The sequence below is a fragment of the Erythranthe guttata genome, chromosome 3, assembly GCF_056151865.1.
Source record: "Erythranthe guttata isolate IM_541 chromosome 3, IM_541, whole genome shotgun sequence".
Taxonomy (NCBI): domain Eukaryota; kingdom Viridiplantae; phylum Streptophyta; class Magnoliopsida; order Lamiales; family Phrymaceae; genus Erythranthe; species Erythranthe guttata.
The window spans coordinates 16923322-16939185 of record NC_142535.1 but is presented as its reverse complement, the minus strand read 5'-3'; the positions used below and the strand labels follow the sequence as shown (position 1 = coordinate 16939185).

At 32.3% G+C, this 15864-nt stretch overlaps 1 protein-coding gene and 2 long non-coding RNA genes across 6 annotated transcripts; all 3 read right to left on the bottom strand.

Moving 5' to 3' along the window:
• Positions 1-763: 763 nt before the first annotated feature.
• On the bottom strand, positions 764-3616 carry LOC105950791 (uncharacterized). Of its 4 annotated transcripts, none has more exons than XR_016030408.1 (6): positions 3463-3616; positions 2988-3067; positions 2024-2085; positions 1362-1403; positions 1038-1279; positions 764-961 (listed from the first exon to the last, which is right to left on the bottom strand). It is a non-coding gene; the product is annotated as an uncharacterized LOC105950791 (long non-coding RNA). The 4 variants fall into 4 exon arrangements; XR_016030410.1 differs by having other exon boundaries at positions 1038-1070; XR_016030409.1 differs by having other exon boundaries at positions 764-958; positions 1038-1070.
• Positions 3617-4737: 1121 nt separating this feature from the next.
• On the bottom strand, positions 4738-5853 carry LOC148771968 (F-box/kelch-repeat protein At1g57790-like). Its single transcript, XM_088815294.1, has one exon. It carries the CDS (start codon positions 5851-5853, stop codon positions 4738-4740), a length of 1116 nt encoding a protein of 371 aa, XP_088671420.1.
• A 6510-nt stretch (positions 5854-12363) lies between these two features.
• Positions 12364-15249, bottom strand: LOC105950792 (uncharacterized). The gene is made up of 4 exons (XR_001172232.2): positions 15105-15249; positions 14502-14581; positions 13546-13607; positions 12364-12925 (listed from the first exon to the last, which is right to left on the bottom strand). It is a non-coding gene; the product is annotated as an uncharacterized LOC105950792 (long non-coding RNA).
• Positions 15250-15864: the final 615 nt, after the last annotated feature.

Below are 15864 nucleotides of genomic sequence, written 5' to 3'. Positions count from 1 at the left end.
TAAAAAAAAGGTACGAAATAGGAAATGTGGAAAAACAACGGGGTTTGTTTTCATTTCGCATGTAACATATACATTTTGGATAAATTTGTTAAAAATAATTCCCAAAAATTAACTAAGTTGAAGCAATCCCAGTTAGTTAGTTAATTTAAATTTGAAAGTAAATAAACCCCCCCCCCCCCCCCCCCCCCCCCCCCCCCCCCCCCCAAACAAAAAACAATCTACTATATATTAGGGTTTCACCAAGTAATCATCGGAATACAACACAGTGCAGAGAGAATTCCACATACTTGCAAAGGCTTCAAGATATTCAAGAGACTATTCACCCGAGGTGAGACTCTCCCACAATTAGGGTTTCCTTTTCATTTACATGAACATAATTAGGGTTTTAATTCTTCTTTTTTTTTAATCATAATGCGTGTGTGATTCATTGAATTGTGATAAATGAGATCTTTGATTTTTTTTAATCATAATGCGATGAAACAGTGGGTGGTGGGTGATTCATTTGCATGAACATATTTGCTTCTTTTTTTTTTAATTATTATTTTGTTTTGTATCATAATGCGATGAATTAGGGTTTAATTTGGTGTGCTTCAATCATATAATTGTGCGATGTAATCAATCAGGTGCGCACCTGATTGAGATGTGTTGTATTGTATTATGAATTTCACCGAATCGAATCGAGTGGAAACGACGTTCGAATTCGGTTCAGATCATCCGAGCTAGTGCAGACTAATAATTTTCATGTTTCGAGAAAGAAAGAAAATGAAACGATAATTTATCGGTTACTTTTTTACGATGCAGGTTAACTTTAAGAAAAAACGAGATCTCAACAAGCATGACGAAGAAGACGAAGAACAAGGCAAAAGATAACGAAAAGATGTTCGACAAGTCTAACAGAATCGTGCAATCCGAGGCACATATAAATGTGATACCCTTCCGGTGCCCCCACTGTGAGTTTCTACTTCAAATGGATAAATATCTAGAGTTAGCTCACATTAAGGAATGCCAAATTACGAAGAACAGTCGTATCGGCTCACCGGATTGGAAGAACAAGAAAGCGTCGCCGGGTTCTTCATCCGCCGCCGGCAAGAATAAAAAAAATAAATGAAGATCGAACAAGTTACCGTAGATTTTTTTCTTCTTTTCTATCGAACATGTTGAGTTGCAGGTTTCTAAACCAATTAATCTAGTTAGTTTTTTTTTCTTACTGTCGAAAAAGTTCGAGCGTTGCACGTTCTATTATCGATGTGTTTCTAGTTAGCGAATCGCGTTTTATGATCTGCCAAGGTCTTAAGCAAGTTATGGTACCGAAAATGTGCGTAAATACAATTATCACAAGTTATAATTGCCAGAAAACTTACCTGTCATATTTCCGAGAAATCGATCAACAAAGACGAATAGCTCTGTAAGAGAAAAATGCAGAATAAGTAAATAAACTATAAATATGTTTCCGGGCCACATTTTTCCATTTTAAGAAATATAGAAACAAGTAAAGTGCAAACGAGCGGTAGTGAAAAATGTCATAAGAATTGATTCCGTATTTGAGGTTTCCTAATTACACATCTTCATTTAGCTAATCTTTCATCTAGTATTTTTCTTGCTATTGAAAAAGTTTGAGAGCTACAGGTTTTACGACTGGTGTTTTTAACCACTTGACCTAGTTAGTATTTTTCTTGCTACCGGACAAGTTTGAGAGTGGCAGGTTTTACGACTGGTTTTTAACCACTTGATCTAGTTAGTATTTTTCTTGCTACCGTACAAGTTTGAGAGTAGCAGGTTTTACGACAGGTCTTTAACCACTTGATCTAGTTAGTATTTTTCTTGCTATCGAACAATTTTGAGAGCTGCATGTTTCAAGACTGTTTTTTTACCACTGGATCTAGTTAGTGTATTTTTTGATACTGAACATTTATCTTCTTGCCAATTAACCAAAGAGAATGCGAGTAATCAGCTGGTGTTTGCTTACGCAAGTTTTGGTACCATGAATACAGTTCTAACAAGTTTAAATTGCAAGAGAACTTACACGCAAAACGCCTAGCTGACCGTAGAGCAGATATTCTGGTGCGAACTGACTTGAAACATAGCCTGTCGTATTTCAGGGATAACTGATCAACAAAGACGAATAGCTCTCTAGAATAAACTATTTTGCACTAATATTATACATTTTAAGAAATATAGAAACGAGTAAAAGTGCAAACGAGCGGTAGTGAAAAAAAATGTTACAAGAACCAATTCCATATTTGTACTGCTTTTCCGCATTCAAGAGATGTGCTCAACAATTCGTATAGTTCATGTTACAATCTAGTCAGCATAATGTCAATTCTCATAGTTCATGTTACAATCTTGTCAACATAATGTCTATTTTTACGCTCTCGTTTTCTTACCCCAGATGAATATAAAAACGAAAGAAAAAACTACATCGAAACATTCATCTCACTATACCATGAGACTTGTTGGTAAATATCAGGGTGGCAAAACCAGAAGCCGTAAATTAGAACAAAAGGCAGACAAATCTACTCGGTGTTAACGTTAATAAAATGGAATGTAAGGCCCCGTTAGGTTGGCAAGATAAGATTAGCCAAGATAAGATTAAATAATCTAATGAAACCCAATTATTTTATTGGAGTTTGCAACGTCCAACAAAAAAAAGCTCATTAGAAGGCAAGATAAGCCATGATTATATAATTTTGGCGGGTCGACCCGGCAATTTATTGGGGATACCAAACATCAAATTAAGTCCAACTATTTAATTAATCATGGCAACCAAACGGGGCCTAAGTTAGAGATATAACGAATGGAGTTAGAGAGCCATGCCTATATGAACTCATTCAACTTATGAAACTAAAATTACAATTCGATCAACAGTTCTTCTATCTCCTATCCAATATTAAACGGTTTCAAGATTGAATGATGTCTGAAATTAGCAGTAATTTCTAACCATTAAACTATCATTATATTAATAACTAGAAAAAAAAAAAGAAGATTACCTTCAAGAACTGAATATAATCACCAAAAGTTTTCGATAAACCGGGCTCACTAAGCAGCTCCATATCCACCAAATTTGCACCTGCGTTTACATACAAAATTATTAATAAATCAAACCTTCAAACACATTACAATAAAGGGAAAATCAAGATTTGATTTTTAACAGCAAATAATTGACAGAGAAAATCAAGATTTGATTTTTAACAACAAATAATTGACATAGAGTGGAATTTACAACAAAAATCAAACCTTTAGAGAAATATTTTCATAAAACAAACCTTCAAACAAATTACAATAAAAGGAAAATCAAGATTTGATTTTTAACAGCAAATAATTGACACAGAGTGGAGAATTTACGATAAAAATCAAACCTTTAGAGAAATATTTTCAAATCAACAACTGATCATACAAATCTTAAACATAAATTCACAGTTTACACACAAAAACAAAAAAGAAAAATCTTTTAAACAAACTTACATATTTGAAGCGAGATCTGTGTCGTATAGCAAAAAACCTAAGGTCGATTCTAGGGGATTCCGTACTTTGTTTGTCGTAGGATTCATTGAATTTTAATCGTTGCCTGCCCTAACATTCGATGGAATTAAGGTTTTGTTTAATTGCGTTCCCCTAACTATGATTGGCCGGTTCAATTAAAAATAGGTTTAAATGTTAATCTTAATGTTCAGTTTTAAGGTTTTATTTTCAAATTGGCCGGCCCATCTAATTTCAAAACACGTGTGCAGTTACAACCGGCCCATCTAAATCAGGCCTCTTTCGGGTTATTTTAATTTTAATTTTAATTTTGATTTTGATTTTGATTTTGATTTTAACATTTACTTTACTTTACCTTAACTTGGTGTTTTTTACTTTTTTTTTTTTAATTTCAATATAATTTATTATTCAATTTAAGATCACTTCAAATACCCTATGCAACACGGAAACTTCAATTGCGTAATGTTTTCGCATTTTGAACATGTTGTGTGTCGGACACTCGAGGACACTTGGAGGACACCTTATGGGCAGTTGCAATTTATCAAAAGTTAGAAATATGTTTGAATAACATTTTTTAAATATTTTGTTGATTCTCTAATTATTTATATTATTTAATGTTCAGTCGCAAATTGATAGTTGATAGTAAAATTTATTTTGAAATTGTTTGTATGAAAATATATAAAAAAATAATAATTTATACATGAATAAAAACTTATTATGTTTATATAGCATATGTATAAATATACCCCTATACCTATAATATTTACACGTTTCTCTCAAGCTTCTGTATCCATTTTTTTGAAACATGCCGCATGCACGTATTCGTTTCCCCATTTCTATGTATCGCGGTTTCCGTATCCATGCTACGTAGCAAATATCTTCTAGCAATTTAACAATAAATAGACAATCAATTTTCCTAGGAAAAATTAACTTGAAACTATTACTTTACAGTATCGGATAAACAAATTTTTTTAGAGTTAATTTGCATTATTTGAATTTAAATTGAGTATCAAGTAATTTTACTTGTGCAATCAAACAAAAGAGACAGCCCGAAGCACTAACTAAAACTTGCTTTCATCAAACAAGATGTTGTGGAACTAAAGGCTCCTCAAATAAATGAATTAGCTATGGCAATTTATTGTTAGAATCAATTACTCTAGATATTATTAAAATTCGAAAGTATGAACTAACACATCGACATTATAATAAGGATTGAAAACATAACATAAAAGACATAAAGAAAATAAACTATCATTAAGATCAACTTAATTTTGGATACCATTCCAATGATTCTTTTCGAATTTGTGAATCAGTCGATCCCGGCATAATCCAAGTTGCAAAGTCCAATCTTTTAAGACCGTGCGGATTGTTGCTTGAATAATCCCCTTCAAAAGAATGATACTTGCGTGTATCTAAAGAGTAGTAAACAACATTATCACCATGAAATTTCGAGAATAAAATCTTGTTCTTCATGCTTTTGCTTTTTGCATCAGTTGTATACCCGAAAGACGAAGTGTTGCTCACGTAAAATACTCTGTCCCCTATATCTTTAACCGGTTCCCATGAAAACGTGTCTGATAACTTAAATATTTTGACCTCTCTTTCCCCGTGCATGGCAAATACACCAAAAATAGTTTCCTCGCCTTTAGGTTTAATGAAATAATGCTCTTTAATACATTTACGATTCCAATGTTTCTCAAGACACTTAGGGGGACACTTGGGGAGACAATCGGGGAAGACTTTCCACGAAGATAGCGAGCCATGTTCCCTTATATCAAACGTTGCCACATCTCCATCAATATCCAAGAAGTACAATAAGCCACCATGCAAAATCGGAGGACCAATGGACGACTGAAATTTTTGAGATTGGTAAGTACAATTTTCCCACTTGTTTTCTCCGTGTTTAAGAACCCCTATATCCACTGTATCATAACCCACGTCTATTTGGGTGGCGATTCCAACTATAAAACAATCTGGAGAAGTCGGTGGGTGAGAGAAGCAGATGGTAGTGTAGCCGGCACAATTCGAATCGATAGGTGAGGGCACTTCAATCATATGGTGGTTGAAAGGATCGTAGAAAAAAAGAGTTTCGTCATCACCTCGAGATATCAACAACCACCCATGATTAGCGAAGCGTATTGTTCCGCCTTGGAGTTGGGGAAATTCCATGTAGAAGAAATTGTTGTTCTGAGATAATTTCCATACATGCTTTTTCTTCCTTTGATTGAACATTAAACACGGCGAATGACGAAACGGTGAAGCTGCGACAACTGTGTTCCAGGATCGACACACCAGACTGAAATTATGTATGTCTTTAGCAAACACCTTCGATAGTATCAAATCCACGAGGTCTTGAGGAAGATTATTCCAATCCATTACTTTATAACCTAGAATAAATATTAAAAAAATTGCAATTTAATAAGAATCCAATCTTGTTTAATCCGCGTGTTATTAAAAATTGAGAATAAATAAATTATAAACAAAAAAAATCCAACAGAAATTATAGATTATCTTTTTTTATTTTTTTATTTCTTCTGTTACATAGAGAAAGAAAAGCATGCATGAAGAGAAGATTACGTACCTTGATGATGAATGTAAACTCAGATGGGTTTTTGAGATATTCAGATGTTCAACTCAATGCAATATAATATATATATATATATATATATATATATATATATATATATATATATATATATATATATATATATATATATATATATATATATATATATATATATTAGGGCTGTGCGTTGGTTGGTTTGGTTAAAAACCAGGCATAAAACCAACCCAACCCATCCAACCAACTTTGGCAAATATTAGAAACCGTTATCGACCCAATTTACATGGGTTGGGTGATGGTTGAAAACCAATTTAATGGGTTGGTTGGTGGTTTGGTTGATGGGTCATCTATCTAAATATTTTTTTAATTTTTTTTTAATATTTTATTACTTGTTACAACGCTATATCTTTTATAAATTAAATGCGACTAGTTTAATTATATTCAAATAAAAGATTCAAATAATTATGGGCATATATATTGCAATTAAACATAAATAGTTCAACAAATAATAATCGTCCAAATATTTAGACTGTATATCTTAAAATTAAAATAGTTCAAATTAGATGATTAGGTTAGATTTATTGCTTTTAGGATTTTGGTCAATATTAACCAATTTAATAAATGTGATATAAAATAGAAATTTGAAATTAAAACTATTAAGTATTTTAATTAAAATTAATAAATAATAAATTAATGAATAAAGTTGGTTGGCCGATATTAACCGACTAACCAACTTTTTAGTATATTAGAAACCATTATCGACCCAATTATACATGGGTTGGTTGACATTATCGACCCAACTTAAATGGGTTGCTTGATGGTTGATTAACCATCACAAATTGTGGGTCGAAAATGGGTTGGTTGATGGTTAAAACCGATCCATGCACAGCCCTAATATATATATATATATATATATATATATATATATATATATATATATATATATATATATATATATATATATATATATATATATATATAAGACGTTTTTAAGTTCTTTTTCCTATTCCTATTAGAATTAGAATTAGTATTAGAATTAAAATTAATTAGCTGTAACATATATAATTAGGGTTACATTCCTTGTTGGAGATGGTTTAGCCGTTTAGGACTATATTCGGTGGATCTTTCCTAGTATTTGTATATTTGCATAATTGGAGTTATTCCTTTTTTTTCCCAATTCTCATCCTATTCGAGGGATACTTAACTATGTAATCTGATATTAATTAATTATGACGACTCCTAGATACGCTCACTTAACCTAATTAGATACTACTTGTTATAGATTGATTAGGAGTGTATTGTAATAGATATATAATAGACCTGCAGCCAACGAGAGAATTGATAAACAAAGTTATTAATTTCTCCCTCTTCTTTGTTATTTCTTGAGGCTTTCTAGATAGTTTTTCGGTTTTGCAATTCCTGCAATTTTTTGTCTTTTTTATCGTTGCTTAATTGGTAATAACGAAGTGGGGAAACATGGGTAACGAAGCTCCTACGCTATTTATATTGCACGGCGATTTTAAAGAGAAACAATTAATCTACAACCTTTTCGAGAATGATGTCCGTGTTTTAAATCTTCCTATATTGCAAGGCATGCGTATATTGTCTTCTAGTTACGGATGGCTAGTTCTATCGAATCCAATGACAAATGAATGTTGCCTTTTGAACCCAACATCCATGGAGATAGTTAACCTCCCGTATCTGCCAATATCATGCGTCTACACCAAATGCATCTTGTCTAAACCACCCACCGATCCTGATTGTCATATTTTATTCAATTCGGCTAATTCTTTGGAGCAATCCTTTTGTCGGATTGGCGATGAAGAATTTTGTCACGTAAAAGAAATAGACGAAGATGGAGAAAATTTTCGCCTACTAAGGGCAGTAGGATCATTTAATGGCACAATTTACGGAATTATTGATCCTGATGACGTAATGGTAACTATTCATTTTGTTGGCAAGACTCTTGAGTTTAGGCCAATAATGATGGTGGATGGTGAGGTTGACGGTGACGGTGACGGTGACGAGGATGAGGATGAGGTCGATGATGACAAGGACGAGGTCGATGTTGATGAGGACGGTGCTGATGAGAATGATGATGATGAGGATGATGACGAGGACGATGCTGTTGAGGATGACGAGGTCGATGATGAGGATGATGAGCGTTGGTGTATCCCTGAATTGTCATGTCAAGTTTCAAGACCGTACGAGTATATGTGGTTGATTGAGTCGCCGCAATCTGCATGCAGTGGAGAAGTTGAGCTTCTTTTGGTTAAAAAAACATATTTGTGCAATTATATCGATGATGGATTGGATTTTAAAGTCTTTAAAATCGATACGGATGAGATGACTTGTGTGGAGCTAGATGATATCGGGCAACGGGCGATTTTTGTGAGTCACCATGGTAGTGGATTTTGTTGTTCATCTTCGACAAAAATCAAGTCCAATTCGATATATTATACGGATCGCTATGGAAGGTATCTATACATATATGAATTGGAAGATAGTACTACTACCTCGTTGTTGCCATCTGATCTTGCCGATTGCGACTCAGTGATTTCTTGGGTCGAGCCCGAAGTCGTCTTTTCACAAATTATTCAGGAGTTATAAATTTTTTTACTGTTTATTTCTATGGGTTTTTTTTTTCTTTTATTTTTGTTATTATAGTCCAAAAATACTATTATGAGATGATTATTATATAATATATTCCATTAGTATATTTTTATTTTGATAGGCAAATTTCATTAGTATATTATACATACTCGACAAGTTAAAATGCAATGTATATAAAGATTTATTCGATATACTCTGGGTTAATCGTGCTGACTGCTGCAGATTGTCTATATGCAAGTATTCTACAATGCCACATTACACACAACTAATCAAGATTTGTAATATAACTCAGAACAATACTACCCATAAAATAATCGAACTATACATAACAAGATGAACATCAACAAAACACATCAACAAAACATTGCAAGAATAAGTATTTGATTCTACCATATACGTATATTTATGATGTTTCTTGAATCAAAACGACCAACTCGACACCGAGTTACGAGATTCTACCAAATGTTTTTGCTTTCAATTATTCCAGTACGATTCAATCGATACATATTTTCGGTAACTTGCTCTTTGCAGTTCAGTTAGGGAGAAAACCCTAGCAATAGCATGAATTCCAAATTTCCAATTTAAAAAAAAAAAAAAGCAATTAACTCACAAACACCACAATTCATCATCACATGTTAGGGGGGAAAAGTCAACGGGTGAAAAAGGTCAAACCTTTTGGAGACTGTATTTCGGGGTTTCAAGCATCTGGTCCAGTTCCGTACGGCCTGGCGCGTACGGCTTGTCAAATTGCTAAAATGGAAAACTAAATTAATAACCAATTTTTATTATAATTTCTTGATTCGTATATACGTGGCACGAAAACTTTACTTTTTAATATTTCATAACTATTTACTTGATTTAATGCTAAATTGCAAATTGATAGAAAATTTGGTGAAGGGGGGCTTAAGATAAAAATGTGATATGAATTTTTTTTTTTTTTTCACTTTCAGAAGATAACACCAAAACGAATCGCGACAACTAAATTGCTATGAAAATTTAAGAAACATGAATATCAAGTCGATCATCAAATTGACACAAATACGACTTCTAATTGATATCCAATCTGAAAATTAAGATGAGAGAGAAGTTGTCAAATGCTAAACAATTGTCGGTGGGTGGTAATTTAACCGCTATTAGTGTGAGTGTGAGAGAGAACAAAGTTTTTTATTTTATTTTTCAAGAAATATAACGAAGTTGAGGAATAGAAGATGAGAGCAAGTCAAGCATGGGGACTTTCACTAAGTGAACTAAAAATAAGTGAATCTAAATAATATAATTGACTAAAATAAAAAAATAAATAGGATATATATATATATATATATATATATATATATATATATATATATATATATATATATATATATATATATATAATGTGAAAAAAATTGGAAGTGAGGGGGAGCTTGAATCCAAACTAGCCCTTGGGTGGACTCACCCTGCTTGTATGGAAATTTATAAAAAAGAATTTATATATAATTAAAACTTATATATGCTTAAATAGCATATCTATAAATATGTCCATATACTTTTAATATTTACACGTTTTCCTCAAATTCCCGTATCTCGTTTTTTGGACATGCTGCTTCCTCGTGTCCGTTTTCCCATACCGCCATTTCCTTCTTTGTATCGCCATTTTCGTGCTACGTATTTTCGTAGTCAATATGTTTTATTTCTTCCATTTTTATACTTGATAATGGGCCTATAAGATGTTACTCTTGGTTAAATACCCCGGGTGATTTTAAACTATATATCTATACGAATAACTACCCACTAAGTACACATATATAATTTGTGTATTATTATGTATAAATCTCCTGTTTAAAATTACCACGTGTGTTTCACCGGGTATAGCATTTACAAAACCTCGATAATGGTCTGCCCAAGGGTAAAGTTTGAAATGAAATTTCCTATATTTTGATCCAAATTTTCTGATTTTGGAATCATCTTTTTTTTTCGAAAATATTAAAAAAGTCAGATTTACGATTTTTTTTTTTCAATTTTCTTTTATAGGAATTAAAATGAGATGTCAGTTTATGATACGATTTTAATTTTCAAAACTAATTAAGAAAAATCAGTACTTTTTTGAGTTATACTTATAATATCATCATTATTATTGGGTAAATTACAACCACCCCTCTAAGGTATATTCAATTTACAAAAAACCCTTCTTATTTGGATAATTACATCTATCTCCCTCAACCATGATTATTTCTTACATTTCCACTCTTATGGTGTCAAATTCAACAAAATCATATATATTTCGCGAAATTTGCTCTAGTTTGTACTCGTTTTGTGTAAAAATACAGTTTCAGATGCACCACAATCTGATATATATAAAAGCCAAAAAAACACATATTATGATCATCTTGCTTCAAAATGTGTAGTTGATAAAACGGGTACAAAAGTGATAATATTCCACATAATCTAGAAGATTACACTACATTTGAAACCGCAAGGGTAGATGTTTAAGAAGATTTATAATTGAGGCATAGTTGTAATTACCCAAACAAGAGGGGATTTTCGTAATTTGACCATACCCAGGGATGGTTATGATTTACCCTTATTATAATCATTATTCCTTTTTATATTTTAGGTGACCTATATTTTGGAGGTCATGCATGATAGTATTGACATAAAGTGTAATTTTCGAAACTCAGATTGTTTTTGGAAATTAAAATTGGATATGAAATCAAAATCTCACATACAATACCAATCATGATAAATAAATAAAAATCGGAAAAACCGGAAACCAAAACTTACAGAATTTATTGTCGGAAACAAAAAAATTCGTTCCAACTTCCACCCGTTCAAAATATAGAATGTATGTCTTTATTCGAACAAATAATTTTCTGTCAAAATTAATAATAAAAAAAAGGTACGAAATAGGAAATGTGGAAAAACAACGGGGTTTGTTTTCATTTCGCATGTAACATATACATTTTGGATAAATTTGTTAAAAATAATTCCCAAAAATTAACTAAGTTGAAGCAATCCCAGTTAGTTAGTTAATTTAAATTTGAAAGTAAATAAACCAACCCCCCCCCCCCCCCCCCCCCCCCCCCCCCCCCCCCCCAAACAAAAAACAATCTACTATATATTAGGGTTTCACCAAGTAATCATCGGAATACAACACAGTGCAGAGAGAATTCCACATACTTGCAAAGGCTTCAAGATATTCAAGAGACTATTCACCCGAGGTGAGACTCTCCCACAATTAGGGTTTCCTTTTCATTTACATGAACATAATTAGGGTTTTAATTCTTCTTTTTTTTTAATCATAATGCGTGTGTGATTCATTGAATTGTGATAAATGAGATCTTTGATTTTTTTTAATCATAATGCGATGAAACAGTGGGTGGTGGGTGATTCATTTGCATGAACATATTTGCTTCTTTTTTTTTTAATTATTATTTTGTTTTGTATCATAATGCGATGAATTAGGGTTTAATTTGGTGTGCTTCAATCATATAATTGTGCGATGTAATCAATCAGGTGCGCACCTGATTGAGATGTGTTGTATTGTATTATGAATTTCACCGAATCGAATCGAGTGGAAACGACGTTCGAATTCGGTTCAGATCATCCGAGCTAGTGCAGACTAATAATTTTCATGTTTCGAGAAAGAAAGAAAATGAAACGATAATTTATCGGTTACTTTTTTACGATGCAGGTTAACTTTAAGAAAAAACGAGATCTCAACAAGCATGACGAAGAAGACGAAGAACAAGGCAAAAGATAACGAAAAGATGTTCGACAAGTCTAACAGAATCGTGCAATCCGAGGCACATATAAATGTGATACCCTTCCGGTGCCCCCACTGTGAGTTTCTACTTCAAATGGATAAATATCTAGAGTTAGCTCACATTAAGGAATGCCAAATTACGAAGAACAGTCGTATCGGCTCACCGGATTGGAAGAACAAGAAAGCGTCGCCGGGTTCTTCATCCGCCGCCGGCAAGAATAAAAAAAATAAATGAAGATCGAACAAGTTACCGTAGATTTTTTTCTTCTTTTCTATCGAACATGTTGAGTTGCAGGTTTCTAAACCAATTAATCTAGTTAGTTTTTTTTTCTTACTGTCGAAAAAGTTCGAGCGTTGCACGTTCTATTATCGATGTGTTTCTAGTTAGCGAATCGCGTTTTATGATCTGCCAAGGTCTTAAGCAAGTTATGGTACCGAAAATGTGCGTAAATACAATTATCACAAGTTATAATTGCCAGAAAACTTACCTGTCATATTTCCGAGAAATCGATCAACAAAGACGAATAGCTCTGTAAGAGAAAAATGCAGAATAAGTAAATAAACTATAAATATGTTTCCGGGCCACATTTTTCCATTTTAAGAAATATAGAAACAAGTAAAGTGCAAACGAGCGGTAGTGAAAAATGTCATAAGAATTGATTCCGTATTTGAGGTTTCCTAATTACACATCTTCATTTAGCTAATCTTTCATCTAGTATTTTTCTTGCTATTGAAAAAGTTTGAGAGCTACAGGTTTTACGACTGGTGTTTTTAACCACTTGACCTAGTTAGTATTTTTCTTGCTACCGGACAAGTTTGAGAGTGGCAGGTTTTACGACTGGTTTTTAACCACTTGATCTAGTTAGTATTTTTCTTGCTACCGTACAAGTTTGAGAGTAGCAGGTTTTACGACAGGTCTTTAACCACTTGATCTAGTTAGTATTTTTCTTGCTATCGAACAATTTTGAGAGCTGCATGTTTCAAGACTGTTTTTTTACCACTGGATCTAGTTAGTGTATTTTTCGATACTGAACATTTATCTTCTTGCCAATTAACCAAAGAGAATGCGAGTAATCAGCTGGTGTTTGCTTACGCAAGTTTTGGTACCATGAATACAGTTCTAACAAGTTTAAATTGCAAGAGAACTTACACGCAAAACGCCTAGCTGACCGTAGAGCAGATATTCTGGTGCGAACTGACTTGAAACATAGCCTGTCGTATTTCAGGGATAACTGATCAACAAAGACGAATAGCTCTCTAGAATAAACTATTTTGCACTAATATTATACATTTTAAGAAATATAGAAACGAGTAAAAGTGCAAACGAGCGGTAGTGAAAAAAAATGTTACAAGAACCAATTCCATATTTGTACTGCTTTTCCGCATTCAAGAGATGTGCTCAACAATTCGTATAGTTCATGTAACAATCTAGTCAGCATAATGTCAATTCTCATAGTTCATGTTACAATCTTGTCAACATAATGTCTATTTTTACGCTCTCGTTTTCTTACCCCAGATGAATATAAAAACGAAAGAAAAAACTACATCGAAACATTCATCTCACTATACCATGAGACTTGTTGGTAAATATCAGGGTGGCAAAACCAGAAGCCGTAAATTAGAACAAAAGGCAGACAAATCTACTCGGTGCTAACGGTAATAAAATGGAATCTAAGGCCCCGTTTGGTTGGCAAGATAAGATTAGCCAAGATAAGATTAAATAATCTAATCAAACCCAATTATTTTATTGGAGTTTGCAACGTTCAACAAAAAAACTCATGAGAAGGCAAGATAAGCCATGATTATATAATTTTGGCGGGCGACCCGGCAATTTATTGGGGATACCAAACATCAAATTAAGTCCAACAATTTAATTAATCATGGCAACCAAACGGGGCCTAAGTTAGAGATATAACGAATGGAGTTAGAGAGCCATGCCTATATGAACTCATTCAACTTATGAAACTAAAATTACAATTCGATCAACAGTTCTTCTATCTCCTATCCAATATTAAAAGGTTTCAAGATTGAATGATGTCTGAAATTAGCAGTAATTTCTAACCATTAAACTATCATTATATTAATAACTAGAAAAAAGAATATTACCTTCAAGAACTGAATATAATCACCCAAATTTTTCGATAAACCGGGCTCTCTAATCAGCTCCATATCCACCAAATTTGCACCTGCGTTTACATACAAAATTATTAATAAATCAAACCTTCAAACAAATTACAATAAAAGGAAAATCAAGATTTGATTTTTATCAGCAAATAATTGACAGAGAAAATCAAGATTTGATTTTTAATAACAAATAATTGACATAGAGTGGAATTTACGACAAAAATCAAACCTTTAGAGAAATATTTTCATAAAACAAACCTTCAAACAAATTACAATAAAAGGAAAATTAAGATTTGATTTTTAACAGCAAATAATTGATACATAGTGGAGAATTTACGATAGAAATCAGACCTTTAGAGAATTATTTTCATAAAACAACCTTCAAACAAATTACAATAAAGGAAAATCAAGATTTGATTTTTAACAGCAAATAATTGACACAGAGTGGAGAATTTACGATAAAAATCAAACCTTTAGAGAAATATTTTCAAATCAACAACTGATCATACAAATCTTAAACATAAATTCACAGTTTACACAAAAAAAAAAAAAAAAAAAAAAAAAAGATCTTTTAAACAAACTTACATATTTGAAGCCAGATCTGTGTCGTAGAGCAAAAAACCTAAGGTAGATTCAGGGGATTCCGTACTTTGTTTGTCGTAGGATTCATTGAATTTTAATTGTTGCCCTAACAGTCGATGGAATTAAGGTTGTTTAATTGCGTTTCCCTAAATATGATTGGCCGGTTCAATTTAAAAATAGGTTTAATGTTAATCTTAATGTTCACTTTTAAGGTTTTATTTTCAAATTGGCCGGCCCATCTAAATCAGGCCTGTTTCGGGTTATTTTAATTTTAATTTTAATTTTGATTTTAACATTTACTTTACTTTACCTTAACTTAGTGTTTTTTTATTTTAATATAATTTATTTTTCAATTTAAGTTCACTCCAAATATTCTAGGCAACATGGAAACTTCAATTGCTTAATGTTTCCGCATTTTGGACATGTTGCGTGTCTAACACTCTAGGATACTTGGAGGACAGCTTATGAGTAGTTTTGCAATTTTTCAAAAGTTAGAAATATGTTTAAATTAAAAAAATTCAAATATTTTGTTGATTCGCTAATTATTTATGCTATTTAATGATCAATTGCAAATTGATAGTTGATAGTAAAATTTATTTTGAATGTGTTTGTATGAAAATATATAAAAAAATAATTTCTATATGAATAAAAACTTACATATGTTTATATATAGCATATTTATAAATATACCCCTATACTTTTAACATTTACACGTTTCCCCCGAATTCCCGTATCCAATTTTTTAAAACATGCCGCTTCCACG

What these genes read in the sequence shown, in the direction of transcription:
- LOC148771968 (XM_088815294.1), bottom strand. Translation starts at nt 5,853, where the DNA reads ATGGATTGGAATAATCTTCCTCAAGACCTCGTGGATTTGATACTATCG.